Raw genomic sequence first — 17,980 nt, 5'->3', positions numbered from 1 at the left:
AGATGGAAAATAAAGTTCTTGATTTGTCTGGACCCGTTTCAAGTTCCAATACTGACAGCAAGTACCTGGTCCATCTCTGTGAAGCGTACGTGCAAAAAGATGACCCTTCAACAGGCGCTGCGTATTTCTCACAAGTGTCTTATCAATATTTTATTTTTAGAGAGCCAAAATATATGCAAGGAATTAAGAATGTGGATGAAGACAGGGTTTCTACTTGTAAAAGCCTCTGTGCCAAAATACTCAGAGATGCAATATAATGTATATATAATATACCCAATCTCAATGCAGTCTATTTCCCTTCTACTCTGTTACCAGGAGGTGGCAGACAATGCACATTTTAGATGTAATTTCTTCCCCCCCCCCCCTCCTATTCAACTTAGAACTTTCAAGTTTTCACAATAAATGGAGTCTGACAGTTTTAGTTTATTTTAGTAATAATCACAAGACGATCTTTTCTGCAAATACAATAAATGTTATCCAAGAGCAATTTGGAGCAATCAGTATTGATATTTATACCATGTGTGTTGATTGAAAAGCTCTTGGCTGTAAGAATGGAATATGAATCTATCCAGAATGTTATGAATATCTTCTAGCATATGCTCATGTGGGAGCTATAAAAGTGAGTTTATTATAATTAGTGGAAAAATAGTTTTGTTATAAAATTAAAAAGAGAAAGGAACTCAATGCTATTAGCTTCAGCAGTTTAGCTAACAAACTGTTCTTTGAGCTTCTATTTATAGAATGCTCTTTAGCATTTTAAAGGTTTTTTTCAATCCAAATGTAATTTTTGGAGTGTGCAAGGAAGACTTTCAAAAGCACAAAAAGAACCAAATCAGTAACAACAACTTCCCCCCCCCCCAAAAAAAAAACCAAAAAACAAACCAAACAAAAAAAACCCAAAAATGAAAAAAACCTGTAGTCACCTGGCTAATACTGCATGTTATATTAAACTTCAAGTCCTTTCCGTTAAAACCATCAAACAAGCTGTCCTGTGTAACGTGCCCTAATGAACCCAGGGCCCCTTAACTAGAATATATTTGGTTTTCTTTAGGCCTTGGATAATGAAGAGGTGTATTGTACAGCCATTAGCCAGCCAGCAGAGGAAGCTGGAAAGTATCTCTTTACAACATCACCTCCTCTCTACCCTTCACAACTGTCTTTGTCAGACTGTTGGGTAGGTTGCTCCAACTTCCAGGGGAAGTTCTGCTCTATGGCATGATATTCTCCCCTAAACGAATCGTTAATTTACTATTTTGCATAGGTGCACACTTTTTGTATGTATTTCAGAAAACTCCTGAATAGACCTTTGCACTGCTTAACCCAAAAGGGAGAACTCAATATACCTATTCTCTACAGATAGAAACAATAAATTTACAGATTTACTCACAGAGAAAATTACAGTTTGAACAACTATAAAAAAGTATTATAGATTATTCAGCTTACAGAAAAAAACCACAGAAGTCATTGCAGCCAAGAAATTTAAAAGTAATTTAAGATTTCTCTTAGTGGCATGGCACTAATGTTTTTCACATACACAGACACCTTATTTATCAGATGGGTCTTCTTATGGAGGACTATTTTGTGGGCTACCGGGAGTCCAATAGATCAGATGTATCTGCTTGATGCCACTGAGGAATCTGCATGAGTAACCTCTGTGTAGAAGGATCCTGGATGATAAGTATGTAGCAGAACATGAAGAACACACAGAATCTTATCTAGTGATACTTCACTTAGGACAGGCCCAATGAAAACACCCTTCTTTACGAGCATGCAGGAGGAAGGGCGCTGAGAAAAAGGTACTCCAGACCTGACACTAAAAGAAGGGCTCTCTTAAAATCACTTTTACAGTTCATTCTAAGAGATCCTCAGCTAATAGACAGTCACATTTGGTCACTATCCATGGGCATTTTGACTAGATATTAGTTGTAAGGATTTGCGGTGGGCTATTACTCCAAGAAGGCAAGAGATTATTCTCTAAATCAACATGCCTGATGAGGAGAAAAGGACTTTTGCAGACTCACATGGCCTGTTTGTAGGAACAGATTTAGAGTATTAAAAGTTACAAATACTTTTAGGTTGGTTTTTTTTTTTTTTTATTCAAACTCTTGCTTGTCTGATAATTCACATGATGTTTTATCAGCATTCTCAACAAAGTTTGCATACTACTACACTACAAATGGACATATTTTTGGTCCCATCTATTAGACAAATGTTAGCATAAAGTGCTATTACATTCAATCTTCTGAAGTTAGTGGTTTATTACTTTTCATTAAGGAAAGCAGAACAGAAAAACTCTGCTTACATCACTGCAGAAGTTGTTCTGCTTCTAGGCTTAGTGACATTTTAAGACTTACAAGCTCTATTTTATTCACAAACAGTAATACTTACTTCCTTGGCAATCACAGGAAATCAAGCAATTAGATAAATCATTTTTTAAGTCAACATTGGTGCCTTAGCATAACTAAAGTTTGGCTCATAGCTATACACAATTCTAAAGCATTTGGAAATCTACAGTCCCCTGTGAAAATATTAATTTATATTTAAATTGCTAACTGCTTACCCATCCTAACAATATTAATATTAACAGTGTGACATTAACTCTCTGCTGAATTTGAGATGTAGGTCAGTTATACACAGAGTTGCCAAACTATAGCTGGAAAATATTACTTCATCAAAGAATTAGCCTTGGTACAACAGTGAATAGCAGAGCCACATGTCCTAATATATGTCAGCCTGGCGCCACTATTGTATGCAGAACTATTTGCATATATATATTTCTATCACTACTCTGGTTCAGTATCAACACTCCTGATACGCACACCCCCAGCAACATGAATGGCACACTGACTCCTCTGAAGTCTCTCTCTGCTCTCACTTGCAATGTTCACTACTATTAGCACTTTCATACATCTTCTTCAACAAGGCACAAAAGGCTCACGGTAGCTTATTAAATATTTGACAGAATATTGCCGCTGTGAGTTAAATCTTACAATTTAAACTTAGCAGACGGAGATGCTGATTAAAAAGAAAGGCTCTACCTTTCCAACAAAGGACTAGAGAACAAAATGAAGCAGTGAACTGCTTAATGCACGTAGCTTCTGATTAACATTAACGCTGCTCCACAGATGTTGAGCTAGAAAATATCTATATGCTCTCATGGCTCGGCACTTTTCTTTGTTTCCTTACTGCAGCTGCAGACTGATGGCTCTAAAAGGTAAGTTTACTTCACTGTCAGGTTTAAAGTTCTATTAAGCTATGGCTGGAGATTTCATTTTCGGTTTTAACAATAGTCTAGACATATGTGCATCTCAAATAGGGATAAGGAAAGTTCTCTGATGAGCAACTCAGCTGGCCATGCTTGCTATTGCAGCAAGATAGTCATTCACTCTGGTCGGCTTTAGGGTCTGTAGCGGAGCCTCAGTCCACTTCATGGAAAGAAAAGTACTTTTAAAGGAAAGTCTATTTGAACATATACGTGTGTGTGCAAATTAAAGTGACAGACAGAAAAGAAATAGGACTGGTGTGGGTGACCTGCCTAATAAAAAGTTACTAATCAATTATTTTCTGCCTTCACTGGTAATTTCTTTCAAGATGTCGGGTAAAATTTTGATTCCAACATTACAAGGAACCTCAGTACAGCTCTTGCTTACCTTTCACTGGGCATTCAACCATAATATTTGCTCCAATTCTTGCCACGATTGTACCTCCAACGACTGCTGTGAGACTGCTGGCTTCCAGATTTGTAACATTTAACACAGAGGACAAGATGACAGGAATCTCTTTGAAATTAAAGGGATAATCAGTTTTAAAAGCTTTATTTGACTTTTAAATATAGATCCTGTATTTAAAATCATCATGTTTTGAACAGAATTCAGTTTGTACGGCATCAGCCAGAAAATACAAGTGGGGTAGATACCAGCAGACTGGGTTCACACCTGCTGTGGTTTTAGAGCAACAAGACCATCTTATTGCTACCTATTAAATCAGGCAGAGTTTCATGGATTGTGACAAAATATACTATTTCACATTGGAGTGGGTCTGGGTGCTTATATATTAAAAAACCCCACAACCAAACAACAAACCAACAACACAAAAACCAAAATACATGCCTGATTCTACAGTCTTACCTGCACGCAATAGCAATGATGTTTCCATATCAAAACCAAAGTCATTAACAACCAGGCATCCATATGTACCAAGCTCTTTTTGAGTAGGATTCTGAATCTGCACTTTTCCAATGGTGTCCAGGTTCACCCTGCAGAATGTTCAAGGAAAGATAAGGGTTATGACCCTGGGGCATACACCCAGCTGAATCTTCTTGCAAGAGTTACAGGTACAGCAGCAAAAACTAGACCAGTGCATGTAGGAACAGTTCTGCCTCCTCTGCGGTAACAAAAAGTGAGTGCTAAGGGATACGTGCATGGAAGATTCTTCAGATATCCTTCTTCTACAAAGCTGTGTCCTAGTTGCAGCCCTTTGGAGGACAGCGAGTTTGCTACTGCAAACCAGAATCCCTCAGGAACGGCAGCACGAATAAATCAGACTAGCACAATGGGAAGTATTAGGCTTAACATGAAATGCATCTCTCCAGAGCAAGTTTGGTTTTCAGCAGGATTGGGGAATTCACAAATGTATGGTCTCATCCGACTTCCAAATTACTGCAGGGTCTTTTGTTTTGTATTGCTTTTTTAATATTATCATCATTAAAGCTAAAGTCTTCCACCAAAAGTCCACAGGTGTCCTGAACCCCTTGCCTGCCACGTGAGGACATGCTCATGCGTGGCTCAAGTACAGCCTTCTCCTACAAACCCAGCAGATCAGCAGCCCATTTACCGCCTCACATTCTTTCTCAGATGCAATGGTATTAATGTCACTGGCTTTTGAGTACGCACACATATATATGGATTTGTGTATAAGAAACCTTACTGTGAAAAAAATAGGAAAGAACCAACTTTGCCAATATATCCCTTAAGTGCAAGAATATTAGTCTGGGCTAAAACAAAGGCAATTTGTGAAAGCAGACATTAGGACTCAAACAGATGCTTGTGAATAAACAAAGCACCATCATGTCCAAAAAATGCGACGTAACTGGTGGGAGCTCCATGGCTCCAAAAACATCTGCACTTTCTAAAATGGCTTACTTCTGGTGTCTTTGCTTTAATTGAAAGCCCTGTAGAAGTATATTTTTCTTGGCAGTGTGGTTAATCAGTTAAGTATGTTGAGAAATATCCATAAAACACCTTTATCATTTCAGAATCATTTTTTTCATTGCTCAAGAGCTAGCTACAATTCTAAGAGGTTCACACACGAAGCTGTTGTTAATATTATCAGGTGAGCTTCTAATTTATCAGCAATGAAGTAAAAGTATTTGCTCAGTCTTGAGCAAATATCTGAGTATTACATACACTTGCTGTACTTGTTCTTCAGGTACAGTTCTCAGGAGTGACAGTAATACAAGGCTTTTATTATTTTGTATTCCACTGTCCTCAACAGAAATATTTGTAAATTCTAAAGTATTGTAAAGAAATAATCCATAAAAGCTCATTCTTTCTAAATTGAAGTTATATCTAAAGATATATTGTGTTGAAGGACGGTGAGGGTACCAGTTGTATTTTCCCTCCTTAAAATGCGTAAGAACTAAGACCCATTTTCTTCTATACTGTGATGGAAGTTTTTAATGTGTTCCCACTATATTTGGTATCTGATAGAATCCAACAGGCTTCTTAATTTAAGTATTTGTTCATTTTCTGATGCAGCTGAAATGGTTGAGGCGGATTACAAAATTCAGTTAGGACATCCAAAACACCTCATCTAGTTAAAAATGTCAGTCCTCCCACATAATATCGTGGAAATGGACATAATACAGTGGGATGTTAGTAAAGCCAAACGACGTGACAGACACTTGAAGGAAAAAAAAAAAAGTAAATTACTTAAATAAAAAGATGGAAGGCACAGTGTTCATGCTTATCTCGTTTTTACAACCGTATGTTTTAATATTGCCCAGCAGGGTGGATTTTTACAGTTGATAGCAACATAATAAATCATTCAAAAATATAAGAGAAGATATTTACTTACTTCTCAGAGGCTTTTAATGCCTCGCCATCTTTTGTCCAAGTATATTTCACTTCACTAATACCAGCTGTTTCACACAGAAGATTGACAGCATGAGTATTCTTGGTCAGAAAAACTGTATTTCCAATTCGTACAGTGACTGTTTTGTTGAAGGAAACTCGAGGAAATTCCTTTTGCCTCATAATAACTGGAACCTTCTGGTCAAACTTTAACTTATCTACAGTTTTTGTGCTGAAACGTTCAGATTCATTTGGTGATTTGCCTGTGAGTTTTGAGGCAAGTTTCTCATCCTGGGCCCCCTTCCATTTTTCAGTAGTTGGTTGTGGAGGCCTAGATAATTCAGCAACTAATTGATAAATGACCTGGGATGCCAAGTCATCATCGACTTCTCCAGTCTCAATGAGCTGACTCATGTTCCGTATCAGTTCTTCAAACTGCACCGTGTCCATGCTGTAGGCGCCTTGGAGAACTGCTGCCTCCAGTCGTTTGTTCTTGAACTCACGAGAGCTGAAGTCTTCTGCTGAATTACTCCCAAAGGCTTCGAGATTTCGCAGAAATGGCTGATCGTTTACTTGCCTGTCACCCAGGTAGAGCTCATTCTTCTTACTCCACATTTGCCACATTTTACTCATTTTATGCCATTTGGCCCCAAAGCTGTTAGCTTCATTGTGATCTGTGTTACTGGTCCCACTGGCTTGTTTTCTAAGATTTGGTGGTTCTATCAATCTGTTGTCAGTACCAATGAGTTTGAGTACAAATGTTTCATGCACAGAGCCTGCAATACACCGGTACACACCGATATCAGTAGCTTCAAGGCTATGTATTTTCAGCGAGCCTGACTTCGTGATGCCAAGTCTTTTAGAGTTTTGTAAGTGCTGTCCATCTTTCTCCCACCGGATAAGTGATTTCTGGAACCTTCGTACAGGGCACTTAATTACAACAGATGTTTTTGGAAGTAAGTAGGCTCGGCTTCCTATGGTAAAATTAATGCGCTTCTCTTGTCTTGTCTGAATATAGACTCGATGAATACCGACAATCTGAGGTCCATGAGCAGAATACTTTTCTGGAAGCCTTGGTTTAATCTCTGAAAGAAAACAAAGTGTTGAAAAGTATCTAATCATTGGCACTCAGGCTTACAAAATCTCCTTTTCACAGAATGCTTGACAGAGCTTTTCCTGACTTTGTTCAAGTCAGATTGCAACATGCTGAGCTTTTATCTGAGTCACAAAAATGCAAAAATATGAACAACATGAAACCATAACATTCCTCTGCTCCAGCCAAGAATTCAATGGCTTCTTCCCCAAATCTCCTAACCATAGAAAGATACAGGCAACAGATACCTATATGAAGGACATAGGTGGTGCACACATACATAAATGTACACATATTATATAGTATATTGATTTATGCGATAGATATGATCATAAAAAGGTTATATTTTCTATATATTTCTTATTGCTGCCTCAGAAAGGCTAGGTATGATGGGAATGGAAAAAGTGAATCAAAAAAAATTTGAACACGTTATCATTTTCCCCACATTTGAGCACTGTCAAGTGCAGAATGACCTAAATAAAACAAAACCTATCCAAAAAGTAAGGCTCCCCTTGACTGTTATTTAAATTGTTGGCTGCCCATGCTGGTTCTCTGATCGAGTCATGCCAAACAAATAGCAACAGAGGAGGTGAAAGAAACAGTCAGTGAAGACACAGCACATGCAACAAGCAAAACCACCCTGTAATCACCAGCTTAGGGCAATTGCTTGGATCGACTGAAAGATGAGTTGCTCACAGTGTCGTGCCAAGAAAGTAGGGAGGGAAAGGAGAAAAGAGAGAAATAAGTAAAAATTTTGAGAGGTTGAACGTAGTAATCAGATGAATTGACAAAAGCAGGCAATAGCAGCATAAAGCTTCATGCAGACTGGGTACAGAGACACTGGGTATTACGAAGCGCCTCCTGCATTGTACTGCAGGCACTTGGATGCTGAAAGGTTTCTAGGGAGCTGCCTGAATGAATACCACCGCAGGCAGCCTTTCCCAGCAGTGGCTGGACAGGCACACTGGGCACACCACAGAGAATGACTGCAATGTTTCAGATACCACTGTGTTGACTTGCTGCTGGCAACTACAGTGCCCCGCTTTAACCAGCAGACCTGATCTTACTGAGAAAACGCTAGCTAGGTGAGAAACAAAGTGCTGCGGGAGGTGCGGAGCAAGGGCATGTACCCCCGAGTTCGTTCCATGCAAGATGAAATCGGCCAACTGAGAAGAGCTGGGAAACACTTGGCATCGGTGCTAGAAAGCAATCCAATTGTGGTTGGTGACCCAGCCTTTTGGTGTGTGACAGAGAAAAAACTCGGAGCCTGCAGAATGGGTTGATGAGCCAGGAAATGGACACGCAAATCAAAATGCTTCTCAGCATGCCTGAATCTGAAATCATTACTAATACTGCACTTGGTAGGTGCAAAAATGAAATGACAACTGCACCGATGGCACACAAATGATGTTTGAAAAACTGCATGCTTCTTATATACATATGCTTCAAATATGCTGCGAAGAAATAGGTGAAAAGCTAAATGCTTCAAGCATTCAATAAGTGTGTACACTGTATGAACTACACCCTAGAGTGCATTCTTACGCTTATAAAACAAAATGGTTATTTTCAGTGTTTTGGGTAATGAGTTCAGACCTGTGGGGATATCATGGTTTCATAATTGCGCAGCTTTTAAATCGGTATTCGTTATCCAGATACATGGTTCCCTCAACCATTTCGCGTGGTACAACAAATAAATTTCTTTAGGCACTCAGTTTACTAAAATTATTAAAGTAGCGTCCTGTTTTTAGTAAGTTATTGGGCCCCAAATATTTATTTTTAGGGAAGTGTTCCAGCATTAAATCTTCCATTTCCAAAAATCCAACTTACAGACACAGTAAGTGTAACTTTAAACACACAAATTAAAATACTTCAGGCTGTGGTCTGTTTACACTAGTTATTCCAACATGGAATTAAACCCAGTGCATACTTATAAATATGTTAACAAGTCTCATCCATTTCATTTTTTAAAAAAAGAAAGACCACTAACTCTCATTAGCAGTTCAACACTAAAGGGTGTGTATATTTTTACTGGTGACTGGTGAGCAAGGCTAGGAGTGAAACAAAGTTCAGAGTTGTGGATGGCAGGCCATATAAATATATAAGGTCATGTGAATATATGAGGCCACATAAGTGTGCATTTTCTAGATCCTTAGTATCATCCAATCCTTCAGCTGCTGAGGTAACAGACTGTTTGGAAAGGGTTTTTTCTACAAGGATAGTCTTGCTTAAGGATCAGATTGTACTGGAGCCACTGGACCTCATTATCACCTGGTACAAATCCATATGTGTCTATGACCTCTAATGGTCCTCTACAGCTTTAGCTGGGCCTCAGGTCCTGGTGACCTCAGGGCTAGATTGGTGTTATTTCCTATTTCTCAGAGCCCAGTCAGGAATGTTTCTGACTTAACTGGGCTTATTAAGGAGAAAAACAGCTACGCTTACTAGTCCCAGGGTGAAAGATTAAGTCTAAAAAGCCTCAGCACTGTCATGAGACAGTAAAAAAGAAGGGGCTCATCTGAGCTGCAGAAGCATGATCTTTGACGAGGCACATCCAGAAATGTTGCTCTCACAGGCAAGAACCCCTAACGGCACATGGGCCATGCACCACACCACTCTTCACCGCCTCTGCTCCAAGCTGTCTGCCCCTCCTCGGGCCATGCTACATTCCTGCCTTCAATTCACTGCCCCTTGCAGGCGGCCGGAACGCATGGCTGCAGGAGGAGGAGATGCCTCCGTCATGTTCCTGTGAATCCAAAGCCTGCTGCTGCCGCTGCCTTGGCTCCTCGGGCCAAACCCAAGCTAGAACTATGGGTACGGACACGTCTTACACCTTCCCCTGCCCTCTGTTGCACAGCCTGGGAATTGCCAGGCGGATGCGAGCTGCAAGGGCTCCCTGGTTCCAAATGGTTGTGGAGGTGAAGGAAGAGGACAGTGATTCTCTTTGATGACTTTGATCTGCACCCATTCAGTACAACTGCACTCCCTCTGCAGTCTACCATCCTGCTTTCTTGGCACTGTGGTGGAAGCTGACAATGTAACTTTAATATCAGTCTGTGCTAAGCAATTTGCAAACCAGCTATACTGCCATTCAACTATCCACAATTAATTAAATTCAGATAGATATGCAGCTCAAAATATTTTATTAAACCTTATGCCAAGGACATTCCTGAAAGTCCACAGGGCTTTATTTAAGTGGAGTTTTGAACCTCAGGATTTTGGCATGTTAATCTGAAACACAGGCCAGGAAAAGAAGTTTCATATTATGTATGAATCAGTAATTATTCTATTTCTTATTTTGTTTTGTGAATAATTTTTAAAGCAAAGCTTCTATATGTATAAAGTAGCTATTTCTTGACAGCACTATGATTTGGATCAAAACATGTCTATCTGTGGTCTGTGACGAGAACCAGGCCATTCATGAAGGTTTTCAGTTTTCCCCCACCTCAAAACTAGAAACTCTCCTTTTTTCTTTTATCAGTGCCCTGCTCCCCAAACCTACAACCCAATACTCTCCTTTGTAAAGGAAAGGGAGCACAGGTTCAGACATAAGGAATCTGCATTTAGAATTGCCTATTTGAAATTATATTGTAGGTGATTAAACATAGTCTGTATCAGTACAGTATTTCCGTCAGTGTTATACATATGTAATTAGTGCAACTACCATCAGTATCAAAACCTGATTGTGCCTGAATTGTATAATTCCTATAGATAATCTTTCTGAAAAGTTTTTTTTATAGACAGGAAGAAAATACTGGATTTTTTTGAAGAGTGTCTGCACTGTCATCACTTCCTGCAAAGCTCATGAGATCGGGATTCTCATTTCTACAAGGAAAGATAGAAATTATACCTAAAGTTATCACTGGCACAGAGCTTCAGGTTTTGAATTCCACCATGCTAAGCAAAATGTCCAGTGTAATACAAATGTACAGTGAGAAGACAAGCCAGAACTGGATTAGTATCTTTTCTGATGTCCTTTGTAGTTTATAGTCAATCGATGGTTTGGGTTTGGTTTTTGTTTTTCGATTGGAATAGTGTAAAGGACAAAGGAAAATTCAGATCAAATGTAGGTAAGTATGAGGGTGAGAGGTACGGACCATTACAGTGTATTCAAAACTGCTTCTGGAGATCATAACCTTTATTTTTGACTGGCAGAAAAAAATTAAAACGAATCCTGTTATTACTGGTCTAGTAATTATGACACTCAGTTTATGCCAGATTAGTGATGTTGTGAAAGTATAGGGAGATGAGTAGCTTAACATGTATCCAGATTTGTCTTTATAAATAGATCATTCCAAATTATCAAAAAAATACGCAAAGTAACATACTTACTGTTGCAGGCATTCATCTGACAAGACCTTATAAGCATTGAAGGAGACAGACCACTACACATTGATCCATTTAATGTGACATATTGGCCCTTTGCTGTTAGGTTTTGGCAGGCAAGTTTTCTTCTCTGGATTCCAACACCACAGCTTACTGAGCACTGTGAAAGGAAGGATGCAGTCAAGCTAAACTTGGTGTCCCACGCCACACATGCTAATTTTAAGCTAGGTTGGGTTTTTTTCCTTCTGAGAGAGAGTGCACATGCTCTACTTCAGATGAATAATTGTGTTACCCAGACATTAAACTCTCTCCACTTTTCCAGAAAAATAAGAACATAAGAGATAATTTGTTCCAGCAAGCAACTCAGGAACAATTAAAATAACATGACAGTATTTCATTATGTCCAAGCATGGGCAGAACAAAGCAATGAGATCTGGTAACTACGAGAAAAAATCTGGCACATTCTAAACAGTCTGTGTCAAGTATCTCAACCCTCTCATCTAGTTTGTATTGCATGAACCTTGAATTTAGAAGCTGCAATTAACTTTTATAAATCTTTTTGAACAGGGAGCGGTAGCAAGCTTGCATTAAATGGGAAAGGAAGAGGACATATTCCAGAATAACGCAAAGATTTTATTTTGGAAACTGTAGCATCAATTAATTGATAACTAAATATGTCTGGTAGGATGCATGCAATGTATTATAGCCCGTCCTTCAGCAACTGAAATACAACTCAGGAAGGGGGCTGCAATCAGTCTGATTGTGGGCAAGAAGGCACAGCAACTGTATGCACAGTTTAGTCCAGGTAAATGCCTTGTGAAACCTTCAGCTATCCTGTGAATTTATTGCTACAGTTTATTTACCCAAGCAAAAATCTTTAGAGCTCATGCTACAACAGAAGGTTTCGGTTCACTGTTGTTGAGGGCTGCTCACCTTGGACCATTCTCCAAAGACCAGCTGTGGAGGACAATCAACTTTTGCACATGGTTTACTAGTTGGCAATTTAGGTTCTTGACAGGTGTCATCAGAGTGTTTCAGGAAACTTCCATCCGTCAACAGCTGCTTACAGTACACTTTGCGGGTCTGAATCCCTCCTCCACAAGTACGTGAACACTAAGGAGAAGAAAAGAACATAGCATGTACACCTGCTCTCACGCATCATACTGTTATTGTGCACAAACATTGTAAGTCCCCCCAGTTATGCTATCTTGAAAAATGATACCTACTTTCACGTAAAAAGTAAGTAGTGTGTAGAAAATTCTGTTAAAATGTTTAACATATTAGAAATTATGAGAACTTAAGTTAAAATTCACACCACCTGACTGCAATTCAGTAGCAGAAATCTTAAAGAAACACACGCCTCTTACACACGGATCTGCCCATATCCCTCATCAGTTAATATACCTGGTGAGAGTTTTGGAAACATTTTCAATGACACAGAAAAAATTGATAATGAAGCAGTGTCTCCAAATGCAGGTTACTGTGTTTGCAGAGCATAGGGAGAGAGGTGATGTCTGGAGTAACTGGTATCCAGCCTTCTGAAATCTTAAGAAGGACTTTCCACCTCATCTGGTAACTAACCACTGGCACAGCAGTCAAAAGCAGTATTTTTGACCTTGGGTGAGTTCGTTCTAATGAAATCAGTTGAAACACCTACATACCAAGTTTTAGGAGCTACCTTCCATGTTATTCCAGAATTTCCAGTACCTAGCCAGAGGAACACATTTAAACTCTTTCTGTAACCCAGCCATACCTGTTGCCATTCCTCAACATGCCACACAGGGGGACAATCAATCTGGTTACAAGCTTGTAAAGAATGAGGCTTTTTGTCCTTGCACTCTTCAGCCGCGACAGCAGATCCTCCAGGCTGCTGACAGTACACGTCTCTTGTCTGTATCCCAACCCCGCACGTAGCCGAGCAGCGTCTCCAGGGGCCACTTTGCCACCTATTCCAACAAAGCCAAAAGCTCATGGTTTAGCAACTCACCTCAGCCTGGGGAAGGAGCAATCACATCCAAACAGGCTTTAGCAAAAAATAACTGATTATTATAAATTATATTGATCGATGGCTAAAACATCCCTTGAGTTTGGCTGTGATGCAAAATTATAAACTAGGATTCTGAACTTAGAGGTAACAATGAAATGCAGAAGGTATTAACAATAAAGAAACAAAGTAATTTCCAGACAAATTCAACTCCAGCATTTGCTTTCAGAATGCTCCTCATAACCCTGTTGGCAACCTGCTGACGTTTACGTTTGTAAATGTAAATATGTAAATAGACTTTTCTTACATTTACAAAACATCCTTTAAAAGTGTGTATGTTTTCTATAAAACATCCTGTTCCTGTTAACTTCTTCCCTACATTTTGTGAGAGGAGGTTTCTGCAAACACATAGAAACAATATGCAAAGGATCAGGGATGTCAGAGATCAAAAGTGGGTGAATAAGGCAGGGCATGTCAAAATTTCACATATGGCACTTTTAAGTGACCAAATCAGCTAGGCCTTCTTGCATTTGGGCTGGGATCTTTCTTTTCCCAGAATCTCCAAACATAAGAAGCCATAAGAACTATGTGGAGCTACTAAAGAAGCACGAAATTAAAATAATTTGAAATCTTTATTTAACTTTTTTTCATTCAGTAACAACAGAAAGTAAATATTCTCTTGGGTTTTTTTTTTTGTGAAATTACCTTAAAATTTTCCTTGTACCACTAAAAGAGTTAAGGCTGTTTTTCCAACTCTGGCAAATATCTACATGGAAGAGATTTATTTCAGAAAATGTTCCCTATTTTATTAGTGAGATGTGAAGAGTGGAAAAGGAGTGAACAAGACCAAAAAAACCCAAAAAACCCAACCCCCAAACCTTGTTAAAGACAGAAGCAGGGAAATTTCATCCCAAAGCAAGACCACAGTCCTGCAATCCGAGCCCTTTTTTGAGAAAGCCAATGTTTATTTAAGTCCTATTAACCATTTCTTTGCCACAAGACAATTTCATTATTCCAGTGTACCTCGGAGGGCAAAGCTTCATATTGCAAGTACGAGTCATTGGTGGTGGTTTCTTGGAATTGTCACAGAGGGTTTCATTGACAGCTTGTTTTGTCTCTACATGCAGACACATTGCAATGGCTTCTTGTGTTCCTGAATTAAAAAGGAAAAGACAGTCATGAAACACTGAAGATGAAGAGATTGCTGCAAACTTTGCTCTTGTAATTATTCAAGGCTGTGTGTATTAACTCAGTAAAAAAGCTCTGGACACTGAATTTGATACCAGTCTTTAAAGGAACATCTCAAGTCAAAAGGAACACAGTTTATGTATTTAATGCGCAAAAGATATTTGTGAATTATATCTAGCACTTTATTTCTGTGATAGTTAAAAAGCTTGATTTGACATTCTGCCTCTCTGAAAACCAACACAAAATAGGCTTTTCTGTCTGTTCACAATCAAATGCTACATCAACCTGGTTCTGTAATGGTCCCCAAACCAACTACTGGTTTCGTTGCCAAAGTCAAAGTGATTCCTTCTCATTTACCTTGACTTTAAGAAGCTAAAGATCTGCAAAATATGTGACAAAAAAATGCAGATCACTTGCAAAACTACAGTCAGGAGAATGGCTGACTAAACATAGAACCTTACTCATAGAGACTAAGAGCTGCAACAGTTTTGCTGAAGACAGCAAATCTGACCCAGCCTAGAGCTTTCCTCACTCGTGACCATTCTTGGCACCCTTCTGATCTGCAGCTTTCGCTACCTAGATCTTATTACTGAAGCATGAAAGATTACTAATACTCAAATTTCTATGAGTCAAAATGAAACGTAATATAAGTTTGCTTTAGAACAAGTCAGCTTGGTGAATACACATGTTGTGAACCACTTTTATTTTAAACCTATGTAATTATCCAATCTTATATATCATATTTTTTAGTATGAAACCCTTACTCAATTTCAAAGCTCACTCACATGCACATGAAAGACAAGACGGTTTGTGATGTACTTGGGGAATCCCGTGCATCTGGGATGTTCTATATAAGCAATGCTAATGATCATAATCTTGTAGGGGGAAAAAAAAAAAAAAAAAAGCACCGAAATAATAAAACACCTGTTTGGTTGCTTCCATGTAAAAACTGCTTTTGAAGAGTCACAGTTTGAAGTATTTAAATCCATTTCCTTCCTATTTTTCACTTATCTCCAGTAATTTTGTAGGGATACAAACTTGCTTTCAGCAGCAGGTTATACTGCTTTTCTTACAACCATCAGAGGGAGTTGCATTTTTAGCTAGAAACCTTCACTAACTGCTTTATGGTATCACCTATGACATTACCTAAAAACATTCCCACTATTGTTACACAAAGTCTACTACAACTATTCTTGCTTCTGTCAACTGTGCACGACGACTGGTTTCTTGGCACTGTTGGACTTTAGACATTCTGATTTCAGTGGGGTCAAGGAATATACTACACTGAGAGTTCTGTCTCCATGTCAATGGTCCATTTTCTCTCCTTTAAAACACATCCATGAGCACTGTCGTTCTTTTCATAAGTCAAAACTGTTCCTTCCACCTATAAACAATTCTGATGTAGTCCAGTGTAACAGCCAGCCCAGGCGACAATCCCTCTTTGCAACACTTGAACCAGTCCAGCTATTTCAGACAGTTCAACAGGAGTGGGCCAGCGGTGATTTTCACAATAACATAGATTCCAATTTCTTTCAGGCTCTGTGGTACACCTCTAGATCCCCTCTGGGACTAATTTTCAGTTCAGAAAGACCTTGTTATATAAATATTTTGACTATAACTACAAAGTGATGAATTTTTATAGAACAGAAGACCTGACCTTATGTATGATTGACAACCTATTCAGTTCTCTTCTATCAAAGTATTGATAACTACATTAACACAGAACACACACATTGAGTAAAAAGTATTTTACTAGCAAGGCTGAGGATAAACCTTTCACAACAAATAACATTACTATAATGCAGACATGAAAATGCCCAACGATGACAAGCCAACAAATAAACATTTTTTCTAGAGCTCTACTATTTCACTGCAGAGTGACAAACAAGGGAATCAAACATTTTCTGTCCGATTGATCCCCACGTGTTTGTTTAACAGGAGCAGCTTCCCTGTCCCCTTACATAGGAGATGCACATCTGACTGTCTACAAGAGAGAAATAAAGGTTTAGAAATTGTGTTCTGGCAGCAACAGAATGACATTACTAGACAAGCAATCAAGCAGGTATCTATTTCTATTTCAGGTCTATCTGTGCTACCTGCTATCAATCTACTCTCTTCTACCAACCTTCTGTTTTGCTGACCTCACCGTGTTCCTGTGGGAAAACCACACTCAGAGGTGATGCTACTCTGGAACAGGTTGTGATAAGTAATATCTTAATATCTCACAAAAAGGAAGGGAATGAAATGAGATTCCTTTCAGACCATCTAAACTGGCAATAATCCCATGGAAACTTTTTATCTCAGTGTTACAAAAACTAAATAGGCCAGCCAAATGAACAATGTCATACCAGGTGATGGGTTTTGACTGCAACTTGCCACCTAGAGTCATTAAACCACTCCTGCCTTGCAGCATGACCAGCTAGCTATGATTGTGTTATGTGCAGAAAATGTCAATATGTGCTGTATCTTTCATTTGACTTAACTACAGGGCACAAACTGCAGTAGTGATTCTTTGCGACAGGGGCCTTATTGAAAGAAAAATAGCAACCTGTTTTGATGCCGTAAGCATAAAACGGATTATTAAAGAGCTATTAAAAACATACCACTCCCTCCCTCCTTTTCCGTGGTTCTCAGTTCAGGAACTCTACTCAATAAATAACTACAGTTAACTGATGCAGCATTTGCTTGAATTTAGCTGTCAAAATGTCTTGACAATTAATCAGATTTCTCACCTCAAACTGTAATTTTCCATTAGTTGGGAACTTCAATCACTGATAAACTTCTTATTTTATGTCAGTTGGAAAACGGAAAAATCTATTATTCAAACAAGCAAAGTTTTATGTGTATGACTTTCTTGGCTTATAATATAAACATAGTAGATAATTTAACTAAAACATTATGTATGCAGCAGGGAGCATTAAGTATTTTTACAGTAATCTGATGCACTATTGTAGTAATTATCCTACTATTCAGTGAAATAGAATATTTTCTATTTTAACCCAGCATTCAAACCACATACATTTACATTCTTTTACAAGCTTTTCTGTGCCGTGAAATACACAGTGCATGAAGCATGTGTTAAAAGATCAGAATGCTTGAAAAAAGCCCAGATTTTGTTTCTGCCTTTTTTAGAGTACAAAGAAAATGGGGGTGGAAAGTTGCTGTGCAAATGGTAAGTGGATTGAGCTACTCCCTATACCTGGAAGAGGAAGGACAGTCATTTATTTCTATGAGATAGTCTCAGTTTGGGGATTACTTTAAAATATGTACTATCAGCTGAAAAAAACTCAGAAGAAATGCCAAGCCCTACATATGCTTGAG

The 17,980-nt window shown here is 38.7% G+C and overlaps 1 protein-coding gene across 3 annotated transcripts in view; it reads right to left on the bottom strand.

The window, feature by feature from the left end:
* ADAMTSL3 (ADAMTS like 3) overlaps positions 1-17,980 on the bottom strand; it is a 203,288-nt gene that overhangs the window by 22,734 nt on the left and 162,574 nt on the right. For all 3 annotated transcript variants that reach the window (XM_056345954.1, XM_056345955.1, XM_056345953.1), the window contains 7 exons: positions 14,495-14,624; positions 13,241-13,433; positions 12,421-12,600; positions 11,494-11,647; positions 6,076-7,156; positions 4,128-4,255; positions 3,651-3,779 (listed from right to left, as the gene is read on the bottom strand). In XM_056345954.1, the coding sequence (XP_056201929.1) occupies positions 3,651-3,779; positions 4,128-4,255; positions 6,076-7,156; positions 11,494-11,647; positions 12,421-12,600; positions 13,241-13,433; positions 14,495-14,624 (1,995 nt within the window). The remainder of the gene's footprint in view (positions 1-3,650; positions 3,780-4,127; positions 4,256-6,075; positions 7,157-11,493; positions 11,648-12,420; positions 12,601-13,240; positions 13,434-14,494; positions 14,625-17,980) is intronic.

This window comes from Falco biarmicus, chromosome 7 (genome assembly GCF_023638135.1).
Source record: "Falco biarmicus isolate bFalBia1 chromosome 7, bFalBia1.pri, whole genome shotgun sequence".
Classification (NCBI taxonomy): domain Eukaryota; kingdom Metazoa; phylum Chordata; class Aves; order Falconiformes; family Falconidae; genus Falco; species Falco biarmicus.
The sequence above is the reverse complement of the archived record's forward strand: the minus strand, read 5'-3'. Positions and strand labels throughout refer to the sequence as shown.